The 17,426-nt window shown below is 33.9% G+C and overlaps 1 protein-coding gene across 1 annotated transcript; it reads right to left on the bottom strand.

Annotated features, from left to right (window-relative positions):
- Positions 1-271: 271 nt before the first annotated feature.
- On the bottom strand, positions 272-12,680 carry LOC150092528 (DNA damage-regulated autophagy modulator protein 1-like). The gene is made up of 6 exons (XM_090414654.1): positions 12,372-12,680; positions 10,733-10,800; positions 9,791-9,933; positions 6,642-6,819; positions 5,848-5,933; positions 272-865 (listed from the first exon to the last, which is right to left on the bottom strand). The coding sequence occupies exons 1-6, from the start codon at positions 12,503-12,505 to the stop codon at positions 668-670; spliced, it is 807 nt and encodes a 268-aa protein (XP_090270780.1). The 5' UTR covers positions 12,506-12,680; the 3' UTR covers positions 272-667.
- Positions 12,681-17,426: the final 4,746 nt, after the last annotated feature.

Genomic DNA, 17,426 nt, shown 5'->3' with positions numbered 1-17,426 from the left:
AGATTATACATTCTGTCCAAATTCTCTTTTAGTCGCCTGCGCAGTTCCTTCTAATCTCGCCAACAGTTTTCCACTTCTAAAGTAAATCAATCAACAGAAGAAAAAGTACCTAAGAGACAACCAGTACCGGAAGCAAAATCAGATAGGACTTTATCATTTGTGAAATTAGTTTCTTTACAGAGATCTGTGTGAAGATAACTTTAACTAAAATTAACCACATTCTCTAAATCTTGTGATGAGTACTATTTGTTAATTCACTGAATGAAATAACTACTGTGGAGCGCATGTTTATTTCATTAATTTAATTACAAAATCGTTTGTACATATTACAGCAAGCAATTCACTGAATGCTATTTTCGTCAACAAATGAGTATGAGTTCAGAATTCACATCGCCGCCAAGAAAGCCATCCACTGGACAGGAGGCGAGTGCAAAGCACCGGAATATCCCACAGAATAGCTTATATGATTCAATCCTATACATCAGATATATAGGATTGAACCATGTGCCCCCAACTAATCATACCCTCAGCCTTACATTCCGCGAACCATATGGGAATGGATTATAATACAAGCAATGTTATTATAAACAGAAAAAATGGCTGATTCAACTATATTTAGTTGTCCTCTCTCTCTCTCTCTCTCTCTCTCTCTCTCCTTCTCTCTCTCTCATAATAAAATTGGCCTTCTTTCCGGATCATCGACTTGGCTCATGTCCACAACTTCGTCAAAGTGACCTACGAGAGGTAAGAGTGTCAGCTTCAAATGGACCTTCTGAAACTCCCGAATGTAAGTGAAGAAGAACAACAAATGAAATAGCATCAAACCCCACTCAAGTGCGCAGCTGGCTACAAGAAGATCGAATCCCTGAAAGAGATTGAGACCATTCAATACTCTTATCATAATTTGAAATGCAATATTAGGCTTTAATGAAATATTGCAAAACATCGCAGTAATTTTGAAACAAATGATACCATTTAATTCTTTGCGTGTTAATTGTCATATATATGAGGACTAGAGAACAAGTTATTTATACATTTTTCTGTTAGTTATTGTTCTTTCTCAGTATTCAATCACTAGTAGATTCAATATTAAAATACAGAGGAGTGTTTGGCTTTGGAACGAGTATTACTATTATTAATGCGAAATGTGAGTGCTACCAGGCGAGACTTTCTCTATGGTGGTGAAGTACAGAGTTCCTGGAAGCCACTGAAAAGCGAACTGAACTTTTCTTTAAATGAAAAGTTTTTTCCCACTGTTAGCCAGTAAGTGGAAAACACGATCCCATTATCCACTTGACAAAGTTGAGTTCGAATAAAAATAATACTTTTATTTATTCCAGGAGATTGGATATGAATATGAATGGATATGGATGTTTCTGAATGTCTTTAATTCTTCTTCTTCTTCTTCTTCTTCCTAACAGATTTTAGGCCAAGTGGCCTGTTCCGGTCTCATGCCATCTCTTTCTTGGTGTTCCAATTCTTCTTTTTCTACTTAGTTTGAATCTGTATAATATTTTTGGTAGTCTGCTGTTGTCCATTCTATTTAAATGTTCTAGCCATTTTTGTTTTATACTGTCTTATGTAGTAATTAATTGGTTTTATTTTCAGGGATTGTAAGATTTCTTCTTCATTTGTTTTGTGGTCCCACTTGGTATATCCAGCTGTTTTTCTAAGGAACTTTATTTCTGCTGTTTGACTTCGTTTTTCATCTTTCCTTTTTATGGTCCATGTTTCACTTCAGTATAGTAGAGTTGGTTTTGACATGACATTATGATTAATCAGATAGTCTGATTCTAGTGTGTTTTTGTACTATAGATGGCTTAAATATATTATTTATTATGTCATTTACTTTGACAAAGTTTGATATTTTAGTGTCTATGGCTTTTTCTTCTTCGTATGATAGATCACATCCCAAGTATCTGAAAGTGTTTACTTGTTCTAATATTTTATTATCTATCACCATTTTACTTTTTATTGGGTTTGAATGCCATTATTTTTGTTTTTTTCTTTGGATATTGTCATATTATATTGCTTTGAGATATCATTTAATGATTTTAATGATCTTTGTAAGTCATCTTCTGATGTAGCTAATACTATTTGATCATCTGCAAATGGTAGTGTATCTATCTTCATTTGCGGGGTATACCAAATGGGTTATGCTGTTTCCAGATTGTTATAATTATATATATATCAAGATATATCAATATCAATATATATATATATATATATATATATATATATATATATATATATATATATATATATATATATATATATATATATATATATATATATATATATATATATATATATATATATATATATATATATATATATATATATATATATATATATCTTGATATATCTTTCCATTCTGAGATGTGCTCTAATTTATATGCTATTTTATTTCCTATATATATTTCTTGAATGGATTGTAAAAGTTGGTATATTTAAATCGGTTAATATGTTAAACAATTTTTGTCAAAGGCTTTTTCATAATCAATAAAGGCCACGTGTGTTTCTTTTTGAAATTCTCTTCTCTTTTCTATTAATAATTTTAAAGTAAAAATTGGATCTATGCAGGATCGGCCTTTTCGGAAACCATTTTGTTCTTCTGGTAGTTTGTCCTCCACAATACTACTTAGTTTCTCTTTTAATATTCCTGCATATATTTTAGATCTTGTATTCAGCAGACTAATTCCCCTATAGTTATTGCAATGTCTTTAATTGGGAGAGGAATTTCATTGACTTGTGTGATACCGCCACCCTGCTTATTGGAGACCTGAAGTGGATCGAAAAAAGTTCATTAATGTTGAGATGTCTAATCATATACATTAGTAGACATGAGGACTGTACACATTCTTACCTATCCAAGGTACTAAAATTATACTAATCATAAAAAATTACTCCAGCAGTAATCGACATAATTTTCGTTGCATAAATTTAAAGGATTAATTCCAATATTCTCTAATATCCCACTGAAATCATTTTGAATGAATGGAAGTGCAACTGGAAATGGATTGCTCATTAGCAACCAATATTTTATCTTCGCGTAATAGGCCCATCCCTATAAAATGTCTTATACTCAATTTAAAAAAATAATAAAATGTCTTCTATCTCTCTAGAAAATGAAGCAGGTAAAAAAATTAAGAATCGAATGAGTTGCGTTTTTTGTTAGTTATTTATGAGTACAGAAAACTGTTAAAGTAGTTATTTGCCTTTTTTTTGTCATTTTTTAAATGTCACTAAAACTGTGATATTAATTTTCACACGCTGATTTAGCTAATGAAATATCAGTGTTTCATATACTACAATATATTAATACTTAAAATGAATATTAAGTTTTTAAAATATATTTTAAAAAATTTGATATTTTTCACATATATTTCATATTGAAATATTTTATGTAAACAAATTAAAATAATTAAAATAATTTCCAATATGTAACGATAGATGGCAGCACGACATTGGACAGCAACGCATCGATACCGTTGAAAAAGAAAGTGATGATTTCGAACAAGTCAAAAATCTACAGTTTGAATTTCCTGTATCAATTGAAATATTTCACTTATAGTAGTATTGGCTGTGATATTTCCAAACAGAACACAGTACAATATTTTTATGTGAAACATTTCCATGATGCGATTTCCGGGCCTCGTAGGAATTGTAGGAATTTTCAATACTGGTTTTTACTTGAAACTAAAGCTACAGAGAAATGATAATCTTCAACTAGAAAAGCTGTTTGTGGAATAAAATTTTGAACATTGTTCAAAATTTTATTATTTCACAATTTTATTATTATATGTTTTATGCCGAAAACCACTATTGCCAACTTATCATTTAGCAGGCCTATTGCTATACCATGACGTCTACAATTTTCAAAGATGCATGCAAATATAACAGAATTTTATTATTATCATCAGAACCTCCATAGCTCAGTCGCTATAGACGAATCACTTTGGGCGGAAAGACCTGGGTTCAATTTAAGTCCATGAGGAGAGGAACTTTTATCTGGTCTCTTTCCACTAAAGTGAGCTAGCCGGTCTTATACGGGACTAGAGGATTTTTTTATCCCGGAAATTCGGGCTTTTCTTTCTTCAGAACAGACAAACCGGCCAGTAGAACACACACAGTTTACAGAAAAGAATACTTGGAGGCATAGGGGTATCTGGTATTACGGTTAAGAAATTGAAGAGTACTTGGAAGGCTATGGGTGCTTAAGTTCCCGTTAAAACCGCTGATGGATAGATGGGTCATTATCATCATCATGTTTTCTATTCACTGTTGGAAGAAGGCCTGCCTCAAAATCCTCCAATCTTCAGCGTCTCTGTGTCAGTGAGTGCCAATCATCACTTCAATCTCATTATCGCACTGTCTCTTCGGTCTTTTACTAGTTCTCTTTCCATCTCTGGGATACTATTTTGATATTAACTTTGGTAATTTTAAGTATGATTTACTCATTGTCATTTGGATATTTTAAAACCACGCTACCGGCCAAGATGTCTATAGACGTCAAAGTTATCATGGATGCGAAGTGCATATTAAAATTGTAATACCATTGATATTAGATTGAAATATATGATGGATACAAAGCGTATGCGGATGCGTATTTGATCCATAATGGCCGGTGAGGTGGTTAATGGCTGTTATAATGTTTACTCAACCTAATCTTAGCTCTGTCCTAAGCATTGCACTTTCTATCTAGAATGGTAACACCAAGAAGAAACCTTCCATTTTCCTCCGGGCAGTTCTCAACTTGTTTTTCAATGCTTTAGTCAAAGTGCATTCCACTACCAAATGTCATGACTGGAAGTATAGAACTGTCGAATATTTTTCTTTTAAGGCAGATTGGGACGTTTCCTTTAAGTGTTTCAGAATGCACATTTTAATTGTCAGAAAATAAATGATTCAGCTGTACATGCACACCCACTCAACAGAAGAACAGTTTCATCCTACATTATTCCACCTCCGTCTACCTTTCACTCTGGTGGGTTTAGTCAGTGCTTATGCTCCTTGCATTCATTTATCGATTGTTTGTATTTAATGTTCGATGCATACCAAAGAATAGTCTAGTCATTGGTGAAAAACTGATTCTAGCGATGCAAAAGAATCCACTACCAATCAGCTCTAGTTATTCGGGGTTTTAATAAAATATCGTACTTCGATCTTAACTGAAATTAAAATCAAGTTATGTTGATTGTGATCTATATCTGGAGGTTTTAGCAGCATAATTTGAAATGCAAAACAGGATTATATATTGTAATAATAAATACAAAATGTAAGTAAAACCTGAAGACTCTAGGATGAATTATTCTGTAAATGACGTCAGTGCAGATTGCAAAACTCTTTATTTTATTAATTGTCCAGGATGATTTTCTTATTTGTTTTGTGCACAAAAATTTCAATTTAGTCCTAACTATAATGTGATGATTGTTGTTGTTGTGGTTATAGCCTTTCGGTTGTTTAGGGATAGCTATATATATACACGCCACCATCTAGGGAAATGACTATGAGTGGTTTCCCGTTGTCTTCCTTGCTGTCCTATGACTGTAGCCTGTGCGTTCACGGGGCTAGTTTGTCTGCTTACGGGACGAAATATCCCAGATAAACTGGCGGAAAAAAAACCTGCTGTCCACGCCTAAGACTGGCTAACGTGCTATGGCTGAGGAAGATCCTTAAGCTCTTCACGTCGTCGACGGGAATCGAACCTAGGACACTCCGTCCCTAGGAATATGGTAGCGAAACGCATAGCCACTAGGCTAACCGCGCGAACAGTGTGATGATTACAAATCGCATAAAATGCAAGGAACTTAATATTATGTAATCGATGGATAAAGAACACCTTACCTTGTCTGCAGGGACTTTTGAACCCTTCCAGTGATCATGGTTCCCTGAATTCCAAACTCTTAAACCTATGGGATATACGACGATCACTGCATCAGCAGTTAAGGAATACCAACAGTTTGTAACGATATTGATTATGAAGTAGGGATATATTTCGGAGAGTAAAGTACAATATTTGGGTGCAGTCACTTACCTGTTTAGTAGGAGTGAGGCACTCTCCAAGCAACCATAAGGGCATCGGTGACCTTTTAAAATGAATGACATATTCGTCTTAATCAGCGGACTTTCTTATTCAACCCTGAGTTCAAATTTATTAAGCGCTGTCAGAGATTTCTCTCATCCCTCTAATTTTAAGGGATTTATAGAGATGGTTTGTGATAGGATTAGGATTGCACAAGACCAATTAACAAATTACTTGAATTAGTTATAATATTTAATTCTCTAGAGTACCATATACGAATATTATATACGAATTCAAACGTGCAAATTTACTAACTTTCTATTGAACCATCCCCTCCCTATAGCATCGCATATTAGACTTGAATCATTCCCAAAATATTCTTCTTAAGATATACAAGACGACTCCTTGAACACACGCAGAATAGTCAAAATGCAGATGACTACCAAACATTGGGAAAAAGAGCAAACACACTGAAATAATTTCATATCTCACATTAAAATTTCAAGTAATACTAAAAAAGTTTTCATAAAATAGATTATCATTCATGTACACACACAGAGAGAGAGAGAGAGAGAGAGAGAGAGATCTAATTATGATCTGGCATAGAAAAGGATACTGCTGAAAAGAGTTAAGGTGGCAATTGTACACATGATTAAGCGTACATATCCCACCAACTTTCCATTGTAGCGAGGACACATCTTGAACGTTATAGCTGTTTGCAAAAATCCGTACACAAGGCTAAGCACAAATAACGTGTACGCTCCGACATCGTGAGCAACCCTTAATTCCACTACCTGCAAGAAAAATATTAAAGCACTAAAAATAGGAAGCTACGACTACATAATAGTAAACAATGATCTCTGATTTGACGCAAATAATTTATACAATAAAAATGAGCAGTAAATATTATATGACGTACATGATCTGATAATAAAGTGATATCAAGTCTTTGGATTTAGTTTGTTGTACAGTAGACACAAAAGTTGCGTTTTATTCCTTTGTCAAAAATACGAGCGATTTTAGAAACAGAGAATGAATAATTAAATTTTTCTTGAAATCTGTAAAAATCAAAATGCTGGTAGTTTGTGTTTTGGAAGCATTTATTGTCGATAATGCGTGTGCGCGTGCGCGCGCGCGCGCGCGCGCGCGCGTGTGTGTGTGTGTGTGTGTGTGTGTGTGTGTGTGTGTGTGTGTGTGTGTGTGTGTGTGTGTGTGTGTGTGTGTGTGTGTGAATATCAGAAAGTAGTTGTATCAATCTTTGAAATTGATCGTGTGTAGTTACATTGAATAAAATAAAACACTTAACAAAATTAAATGGGTTAACGAGTTGTCATTATATGCAAGACTGAAAGCAATGTCTAAATGAGGCCATTCTGCAGCGACAGCACCTTCGTCGGAATTGTATTCATCCAAATGCCCTCGACTCAGAAGACCTCGAAGAACCGACTTCAGGTTGGTATTAATTAATAAATAATAATTTCCATCATCATCTTTGGCTATTAAACTCATCACTGTCAGGTCTAGCTCAGTCAGGAAAAGTTTGTCCCATTGCATTTTGTACACTAACAATATTAACAGTGAGTAATTAAAATTAATAATTAATTATGTTTAATTCTCACCATCAGAGTTTTATTTTCAAATGAGTGAAAAAATTTTTTATCTGCTTTAGCTGCAGTCCACATTTCGCCATCATATGGAAATGCTAGTCTTAGTAGCCTTTCACAGTTCATGAATCCTTCTACAAATTCTTAACAGTCCATAGCAGTGGTACTCACTGGAAGCTGATATCTTCTGTCTTCTTTCCTGAATGTTATTATTCACTCGTACCTGAGATCAAATGTATATGAGCTGCTCAACGTTCTCAAAAGTACTTCCTTATTCGATGGATGAAGTGTTTATTTTTAAGAAACGTACCGATAAGTTGTATCTTCTTGGTAGCTCTGTATACATAAGAAAAGTCTCCTTCACAGCACTAATAGACCGATAATATCAACGTCATGTGAGTAAACAAGTAGTTAGAAAAATTTAATTAAATCTTGTCTTCCTCTAATCTTGATTCCAGAATCTTTCACAGCCTTTTCCGGTGCTCATCTCTTAGGTGAATCTAATATAACATTGAAATTGTCAGTGATTATATTAAACTCCTCTATTATTATAATTACGGCTATTATAGCCTGTTTTTGTTTAGGAGTGTCCCTTATTTAAATACATTGGCTATCATTACTCAAAAAGGGGTATATATATATATATATATATATATATATATATATATATATATATATATATATATTAGGGCATTATGGGTGAGTATAGAAGGCAATTATGGCAGAATAAAAGAGGTGGAAAATTTTGTACATTTTGTATATATATATATATATATATATATATATATATATATATATATATATATATATATTATTTTGTTTAATAATCAAAACAAGGTATGTACAAAATTTTTGTACATACCTTGTTTTATGTAAATGTAAATATACATTTTGTATGTATATTTATATATATATTATTAATAGTAATCCAGGTTTCCAAACTTATTTTCCCGCGTTAAAACACACCCTCGTGTTCCTCCCCCCCCTCTTCCCCCCGTTTATAAACAACCTTCAGCAGGATCATGGAATTAGAAGGCATCGTAGAATCAAAACAAGGTATGTACAAAATTTTCCACCTCTTTTATTCTGCCAATGTATTTAAATAAGGGACACTCCTAAACAAAAACAGGCTATAATAGCCCTAATTATATTAATAGTGTTTAAGAGAAGTAACATCGGAATTTTCCCAGAAATTATACTTAATTAAACTCCTCTGTTTTTTTTTCCCAAAGATCTGCTCTATAGTGGCAATCGAAAAGGCAATCTACCATTTGACCAGTAGATTGCTTTTCGAAAGGCCACATGAATATGTTCAGCGTCTCTTACAATATTAATTATTATTAGCATTATTAATTATGCACGCGCGCATACACAATAATACCCCGTTTAATGCGTTCCCGTTTAACACCTATGCTCCGTAATTCCCGAGAGTCGCCATTGCTGCATCATCACTAAAATTTATAGTCATTCAGTTAGCTTCGTACTGAATGCATGCACGTGATCAGCTGCTGTGCACAATGTTCGGCAAATGAAGATGATACATATACCTGCCACTGACTTAAAATCTTATCTTTATTCAGGTGTACGTGAACTTAACTCAGCACATATGCAAAATACTTGGTCACATGCATCACTACATGTTCCAGGCAAGCATGTAAGAATGCTACTAGTCAGTACTCGTCAATAATGTTGATCACAACAGGAAAAAGCAGGGGATCTTCCAGAGTTTGATAAAGGGTAGGTGCCAGTCTGGCTGGAGCCATGCTTTTGAAAACAAAAGAGCTGACTGCTTTCTCAAAGGTAAGATATCCCAGGTGTTTAGTCAGTGGAAAAATAACGTGAAACTATAAATAAACTCAAAGTTCCTAACTCCATGACCGGTATGTGTATAAGCATTTCTGAAAACTATCATCATTTCATTAATGGGACCAATGAATCAGCGCATAACTTAGAAAGACCCACATTCCGGTCCCTCATTTTTAAGGCATAATTTACGAGAGCCATAAAAATCATTCAGTAAAAGTTCATTACTGTTTTGTATTTACCTTGTTTAGCGTTGTTTCTGTTAATTCTCTAAGTTATAGAATATCTTGAGTTCTAAATGGTATGCTACTGTATAATAATATTAAGTTAAAGAACTGTTTAAAACGGTTCTACTTACAGGATAAGAAGCAACGACAGCCATTCCACCACTCGAAAGCACTCCAAAAATGAGAGACAAAATATTGAGAATTTTGATTACCTTGTCTTCATGAATCTGAATCTCAACAACAACCATGTACCGCACAATCATTGTTAGAAGACCTAAAATCAGTTTAAGATGTGTATGAGTATGTTATTTATTAACCCGAAAAAAGTATGTTGCTTATCATAAATTTAGATTATAAAATACTTTTCATATACCGAATTTCTTAGAGAAAAAATAGAACGTAAAAAAACTCTCACAACTAAAATGATCCTGTTATCAATTTAAGGATTTTCACCCAAATAAACTTTACAACAGCAAGATTTCTTGCAAATATAGGAAACTCCAGGAGAGTCCACTGTGAAGTTAGCAGAGTTACACATAGAGTGTATGGGAACATAGACGTGAAAATTCGGTCTGCTTCTGTCTTGCATATCATCTTTTGATTGCGTGCCTTTAACGCACTTGCAATATAACGATTTTCATGAATCTAAGCCATAAAGAGGAAACATTCCATGGAATCGCCAACACAGTGATTGTTTCTGGTTCTTCCTCTGAAAACACACACACACACACACACAGCTCAATGGTTAGATATTTTCAACTTGCAATGTAAATACGATCAACATTTTATTAGAAGCATGGCAATAGATTGCATATGGAATGTTCTTAGAAAACAAGTTGATACTTTGTAATTCCATCTCAGATATCCTCCATCTTAGTCGATCAAAGCGTCCTCTTTTGGTGATAATTACCGTTAAGCGTGTACCATTCAAATGAAAATCTTAATCAATAATTTGACAACAGTTAATTATTTCAAATACAAAAAAAAATGTTTTACATTTAAGCAGGCATTGTGTCGGCTAGTGAATTTGAGCCATAAAATAATAATAATAATGAAGAAAACCAATTTCTTACTCATAATGATTCCCACGATAAGAAAGAGGCTAAAAATTCCACTTTCTGGAGGGTAGGCGCCAGTTTCACTGAAAAAAAAAAGATAAAATTTTTCAAAGAACTGAATTTTCAAAATAAACCATTATTTCTATGAAAAAAGTAAAAAAAAAAAAAAAAAATGTTCTTTATCGAAACGTACTTCAGTTTTTCAGTTTGCATGATGACAGTGACTAATTCACTTTTGATAGCGATACAAAATTCTCTCTGTGAACGTATGATATAAAAAAAAACTTTCAGAACTGTCTGCTTGTTGAAAGAACTTATTCATATCAATCCTAAACAAGAGGACATAATTATTGTAGCACGAGAGGTGATCGCTGAAAATTGTCACTTTTTGGTATGATGGACAGCTCATACCCTTTGCAGATTGTACCTTTATTTTCTATTATTCTGACAAAAAATTACTGCATCAATATAAAACACAGTTCTTATCGTTTCTGATGAAAAATTAAAGAGAAAATTTGTACTATCATCAATGATACGATGGTCATATGGTGTAATCTTCTTCGGGATGGACCCTTCTTCTTGCATTCTAGATTGTGGGATGCGCTAAATGCTAAACAAGTTGTGCTTGGACCTATACTACACTTCTAAATGACTAGTGGTACGTTTATTAGTGTTTTATTAATTTATTTCAATTTTTCTTTAATTAAATACTGCCTGACTGACCATGTTATTTTATAATATGCATGGATCAGTTCGACCAATGAGTTAGCATTAGAAAATGTGCTGAAGATTAAATCCTTTGTTCTTTGCTAGTGAAGATGCTTGTTCCATCTGTTGTTAACCTTTGAACGGTTTGATTGATTATGATAACAAATATAAACGCTTTCCAGGAGTATCAGAGCATCACCATTTGATGTTTTCTTTTATTTTTTATTAATATTTGTTCCCTTAGAAAATAGATTTTTCTGTTTTTTTTTTACCTTTTTGTGCAATAATAAAAGTAAACGATTGAACATTTGATATAATTTATTAACAAAAAACACTTTGTTAAAAATGAAACTCAGCTTTGAAAGGAGGGTTTCAAAACATTTGGTGCACTATTTAATACGACACTATTTCAATGGAAAAAGACGGATGTTAGAGTCCTTAACGTACTGAATCATGTGGGTGTTTCATTATAGCAGTGTGTTTCCTCTCCATTGGACACTTTGAAAATTAAAAAAAAAAACGAATAAAAATGGAAAACACCGTTGCAGTTGCAGTTCATGGCGATTTAGACAAAGTCACTACTATGTATAATCCAGCTGCATCTCCGCGTAGATGCAGCTGGAGCTTTGAAATTGAACTGGAGTTGCTGTTTATTTATCGCATTTCCCGGGTACTAAGATTATTTGTTTGTTCCTGTCCTATTCTATAAGTTTTCGTTCCAGAAATGTCCTTATTTTTCAACATACATATCGAAATTAGACATCCATATCATCTGCAGGAAGTAACTAAATCTGTTTCACAGTTTTGATGTCTAATTTGGATCTTAACAAAAGATAGATAATCTCGGATATCAAAATATATCAATTTAGGAAGGCTTCGTATTAGAAAAAGTACAATAATTTATCTTAGTTCGTGATTATCTTCTGGAAAAATCTTTTTACCTTACCTGATAAAAGGTGCGTATGGTGATACATGGCCCCCTAGCAGTGAAACGATGTAACAAATGACCATGCCTGTCACAAGTAGGATTACTTGTAAAGCAGGTAAATATCCTAAATTCTTGAGTATCCACGGACCCATTTTTGTTGTCACTAGGACAACTTCGGATAGAGGTCACAAGTTAATCCAGCAGAGATCGCTGAGCGAATGGCACAAAACGAAACAAACACTTCTAGCTGATCACAAAACGATTATCTGTGTGTGACTGCATTGCCACCGTGAGTGTTATTGGAAGCAACTTATCAGTGCTCGCACAGTAGACTATCGATGTGCGTTACATGTGATTGATAAGCACCTCTCGACCAGTCTATCTGTAACCATTACACCAGTTCGCAGTGCAGGTATGAGCAAAGTTCAGCCTGATATTATTGTAATCATAGAGGTGTGTGTACGAACATTTCGTACTTAAAATCGGAATCGTATTCTTCTTTTTATGCTTCCGTAGCACCGAAATAAATGTCGCCTATTTTTAATCCTTCAGCGTAGAAAACAGTATCTTGAGAGGAACAAAAATATGACATAATTCACATTTTGATCTTCCTTAACATTAATGTGCTTCCTGCGTTTTATGTGGCTATGAATTTATCACAGATTTGTAATACATATTTTGAAGTAAAAATCTTATAAATCGATTTTGGATGGATAAGAATCCTACACCTGTGATAAAGTAAAACAACACAAATGCACTTTCTATAAATATAGATGTCGAAATCAAATATCGATTATTTTTAATTTTTTTTCTGTATTATTATCTCTTTGTTTGTGAATTATCTCTGATAAGTAGATTAGTATAAATCATGACCAGGCTTATAACTTGTTCTGACTTTTTATCGCATTCTGTTATCTATATATAGTGCTAGAGAGGGATATGTTGCCACTGTAAAGGTCACACTGAATAAAATCACTAAGATGAAGGGCAAAAGAATGGCGTATAGCGTTCACAATTCATTTCCAACGTCTTACTGAAAAAATAGCTACATACAGAAGCCTTCAAATCATTGAACAGTTAATAACCTCGTTTTGTTATATAAAAAATTCTGGTTTAGGGAGAGGGGTGAAGAAGTCCTAGACCTGCTAACAGAGATTACAGTGGAACACGTTTAGAAACTGTATCTAGCTTTCTTGAACTTCGAACTCAGCTCCTGCGAACTAAAGAAGGGCGATGTTACTACACTGAGCTATCATACATACAATTATCTTTTATTTTTGGCACAAAGATTCCAACTACTTCTTGAGTTATTCAGATTCTTCATTAAAGCCCAATTGTTACTTACTATTCCCATCACTCACATCCATGAGATGGAAATTTCGGGTTGTGTGTGTAGGTGAGTGTGTTTAATAGCATCTACTCCGATCTGTTTTCAGATGAATAAACAAATGATTCATTGTAAGAATGTTCAAACTTCTCAGATATTATGGCATATCTTTGAAAATAATCAAGCAGTCTCTCTTTGGCAGATGATATTGTGCTGATTGACTCGAGCATTCTCCAGACTATCTAGGTGTATATATAAAAACGCAGTAATGATTGCATGGAAGCCAATAACAGTAAAACTAAAGTCCTAAAGAACAGGAGAAAAGGAAATATTGGGCTAAATGGCCACGTTCTTGACGAAGGAAATGATTTTGGTTCCTACATCGATATTCTAACAGACATAGTGAAAAGAGAGCACAAAACTCTTCAATTCCATAAACGTCTAACTAATATCTGGAAATTAAATTTCATCGCCACAAAATACCAAACTTCGTCTTTACAAAACCACTAGTGAAGGCATATTTACATATGGTGCCCAGACATGGAACATCACTACTCAACATGTTAGCAGTTAATATCATCAATAGCTTGGAGACAGCATGCCTTAGAACATTACTAGGATATACATGGCAAGATCACATTCCTAATGCCTTCATTTTTGAAGTAAGCTAGAAAAGAATAGTAAGAGAAACAATTCAAAAAAGTCAACTGAGTTGATTGAAACATCAGCTTAGACACCCTTCTTCACCTACGTTCATTGTTCTTATTCTCTACAGGCCAACTAATGAGCACACAAATTTTGGGAAAGCATAAACAAACATCGTTTAGAAGGTAAATCCCATTAATCATCTGGCATTTACCATTTGGTACAAAACACGCACACTTTGCTCAGTTTCGTCCAGTAGACTTTATCTGCATGATTTGTTACATGAATATTTCTTATATGTTTCCCTATTCATACATGGCTAAATGATGATCATAATAATAATAACAACACAGATCATTCATTCTAAATCATCCTCAGCGGGAATTTGTAATTTTAAAATAACTTCGAAATTGTATATAATACAGTGTTTTTTAATGTGGCCTCGAAGCAAGAAAGCTTGTAAACACGTTGTACAATTAGTACCGACGGTGGGCGATGGATTTTTTTATTTCATTACTTCTGATATATATATATATATATATATATATATATATATATATATATATACGACGGCTCGGATATCTATCTTGCATTAAAAACAATACAATTTCTTCTAAGTACATATGTCTGTTAAACATTGTGGCAATTTGAATCCACTGCAAATATTCCAATAGACTTCTTCCTTTTCTTCCCTTCTTCTTCTTCTTCTTCTTCTTTTCCTCCTTCTTTTCCTTCTTCTTCTTTTCCTGCTTCTACCTCTTCTTCCCTTCTTCTTCTTTTCCTTCTTCTTTTCCTTCTTCTTTTCCTTCTTCTTTTCCTTCTTCTTCTTCTTTTCCTTCTTCTTCTTCTTTTCCTTCTTCTTTTCCTTCTTCTTTTCCTTCTTCTTCTTCTTTTCCTTCTTCTTCTTCTTTTCCTTCTTATTTTCCTTTTCCTTCTTCTTCTTCTTCTTCTTCTTTTCCTTCTTCTTTTCCTTCTTCTTCTTCTTTTCCTTCTTCTTTTCCTTCTTCTTCTTCTTTTCCTTCCTCTTCTTTTCCTCCTTCCTCTTCTTTTCCTTCTTCTTCTTCTTTTCCTTCTTCTTCTTTTCCTTCTTCTTCTTCTTCATCCTTTCACAAATGTGGCCTTTGTAAAAGCAATTTATTCGGTCTACCTTTCTTTAACCCTTTGGTTTGCAGTTCACTTCCTCTATTACAAACTATAGCTGGTTTGTAATATACAGTAGGAAGTGTATTATAAACCGTTTGGTTTGTACTACACTTCCTATTAGCCGCCAGGAAGTGAACTACACTTCCTGGCGGCTAATAGCTTTTTTCCTACTGCAACCATAAATGTAATTAATGTCGCCTAACTCTTTTACATTTGGTGTCAGCGTTTAATGTTTTTCTCATTAGATCCTTTGCATTTAATATTAACAGGAAATACAAATCAGTGAAGGTAAATCGGTAAACAGATCACTTTACGCTATTCTGTTGACCATCCGCAAGGATCAGAAGTCAAGTTTAACTCCTTTTTCTGCCTATGCAGGGCGATAAGCGGAAAGGAAGCAGATAAGATAAGGTGAGGATTTTCCACTCGTGCGAACTTAAAAGTTCGGCGAACCACCTTTACGGCAAATATACGAAAGAAGGAAAATAAAACACAACAAACTGTGATTTCTCTTTCGCATAATTTAAAAAGAACTGTTTAAAGGTGACATCATTTTTGTTTCAACCCACAATGAGATTTAAATTCTCAGTTGTACGGAATCAGAATCGATCTGAGTTCTTTAAAACACTGCTTTTTGTTTTTTTTTTTGTTAAATTTTGTAGTGTGTGGTTCCTAATTAAACTCTGAAAATAAATGTACGAAAATAGTTATTCAAAATACTCCAGTTAACGAAACAAGACATGCGCACATTCTTCTCTCATTGTCCAGGCTCGCATCCGAGTCTTAGTGTTGACTTTCGTATAATCGTAGCATTTAATAAATTATTTCTTTTGAATAATTGTTGCCAGTTTCGAATTCCTTGCTTGTGTTGTGATGTGTCTTATATACGGGGTGACGTTGACTGCGAATGCGTTTATTGAATGGCTCCCATCGAGGTGCGATTTCCGTACCAATTGCTTCGTATCAGGCATCCGAAATGGGGAACACACTTTAATGCATTTCTTTAATACGTCAAGATTGTTTTTTTGATTCCTTAGTAGTCTGAACTCGTGTCTGCAAACCGTTTATATTGAATTAATTGATAATTATAAATTTCAAATGTTCAAAACAGTCTAGCCTATCTTGCTGGAGTAAACACTCCGAATTTTTGAGAGTAAAAAAGTCCTTCTCGCCGAATGTGAGATGGCTAATTGATCTTGAATGGAAAAACCAGTAAGAAGGTTCCTCGCCTCCACCTACCACGAGATTCCAACTCAGGTCTCTTTTCAAGCAGTAGGCACTATGGTTCTCCTTCGCTACGGAGATGTAGAATACTGGATTTTGCTATTTAATTTGCAGTTAAAATTATGTACGGTATTAGGTCTGCTGGCCACAACCTAATATAAGCTGTAATTCCACTTGGGAGTGTGATGTCTAGTAGGATGAGAATTTCACTGAAGAATTATTCACCTGATCATAGCCATAACTCATGATCAGAATTGATTTCACTTCGCAGATGCGGTAGGTATCATTTTATATGAGACTTTTTTATGAAAACATACGCCTTCAATTTACACATCTTTCAGAAAAAAAATATGTACAGTCTTCAAATGTATTGAAGACCTTCGGGGAGCTTTAATATTGTCTTTCATGCAGTACTGTGAAATTGTTAGATGCAAAGTAAATCTTTTCCAAGTAGATTGAATTTTAATACATACCAAAGGTAAACTACATCCTTGTTTTTTTTTTTGTTTTTTTTTAAAGCAAACATTTAATGTCTGTATTTATAGCGCAGTACTTTTGGCAACATACTGCATGTACTCATAACGTTCCACTGTAGATTTTAATGAGTTGAGAGGTTGAAATCCAAGTCCCTTTCAGAAGTACAAATACCACTCCTCTGTGCCAAAGGTGAAGGTCGTGTAACTCTGGGACGGACTTAAATTTTTAAAGAATTTCTTAATAAAACTTTCTCTAGG

Source organism: Typopeltis vanoorti, chromosome 25 (genome assembly GCF_054136105.1).
Source record: "Typopeltis vanoorti isolate ZY-2024b chromosome 25, IOZ_Tvanoo_1.0, whole genome shotgun sequence".
NCBI lineage: Eukaryota > Metazoa > Arthropoda > Arachnida > Uropygi > Thelyphonidae > Typopeltis > Typopeltis vanoorti.
Note: the sequence above shows the minus strand (reverse complement) of the source record. Positions and strands in the feature narration are given on the sequence as shown.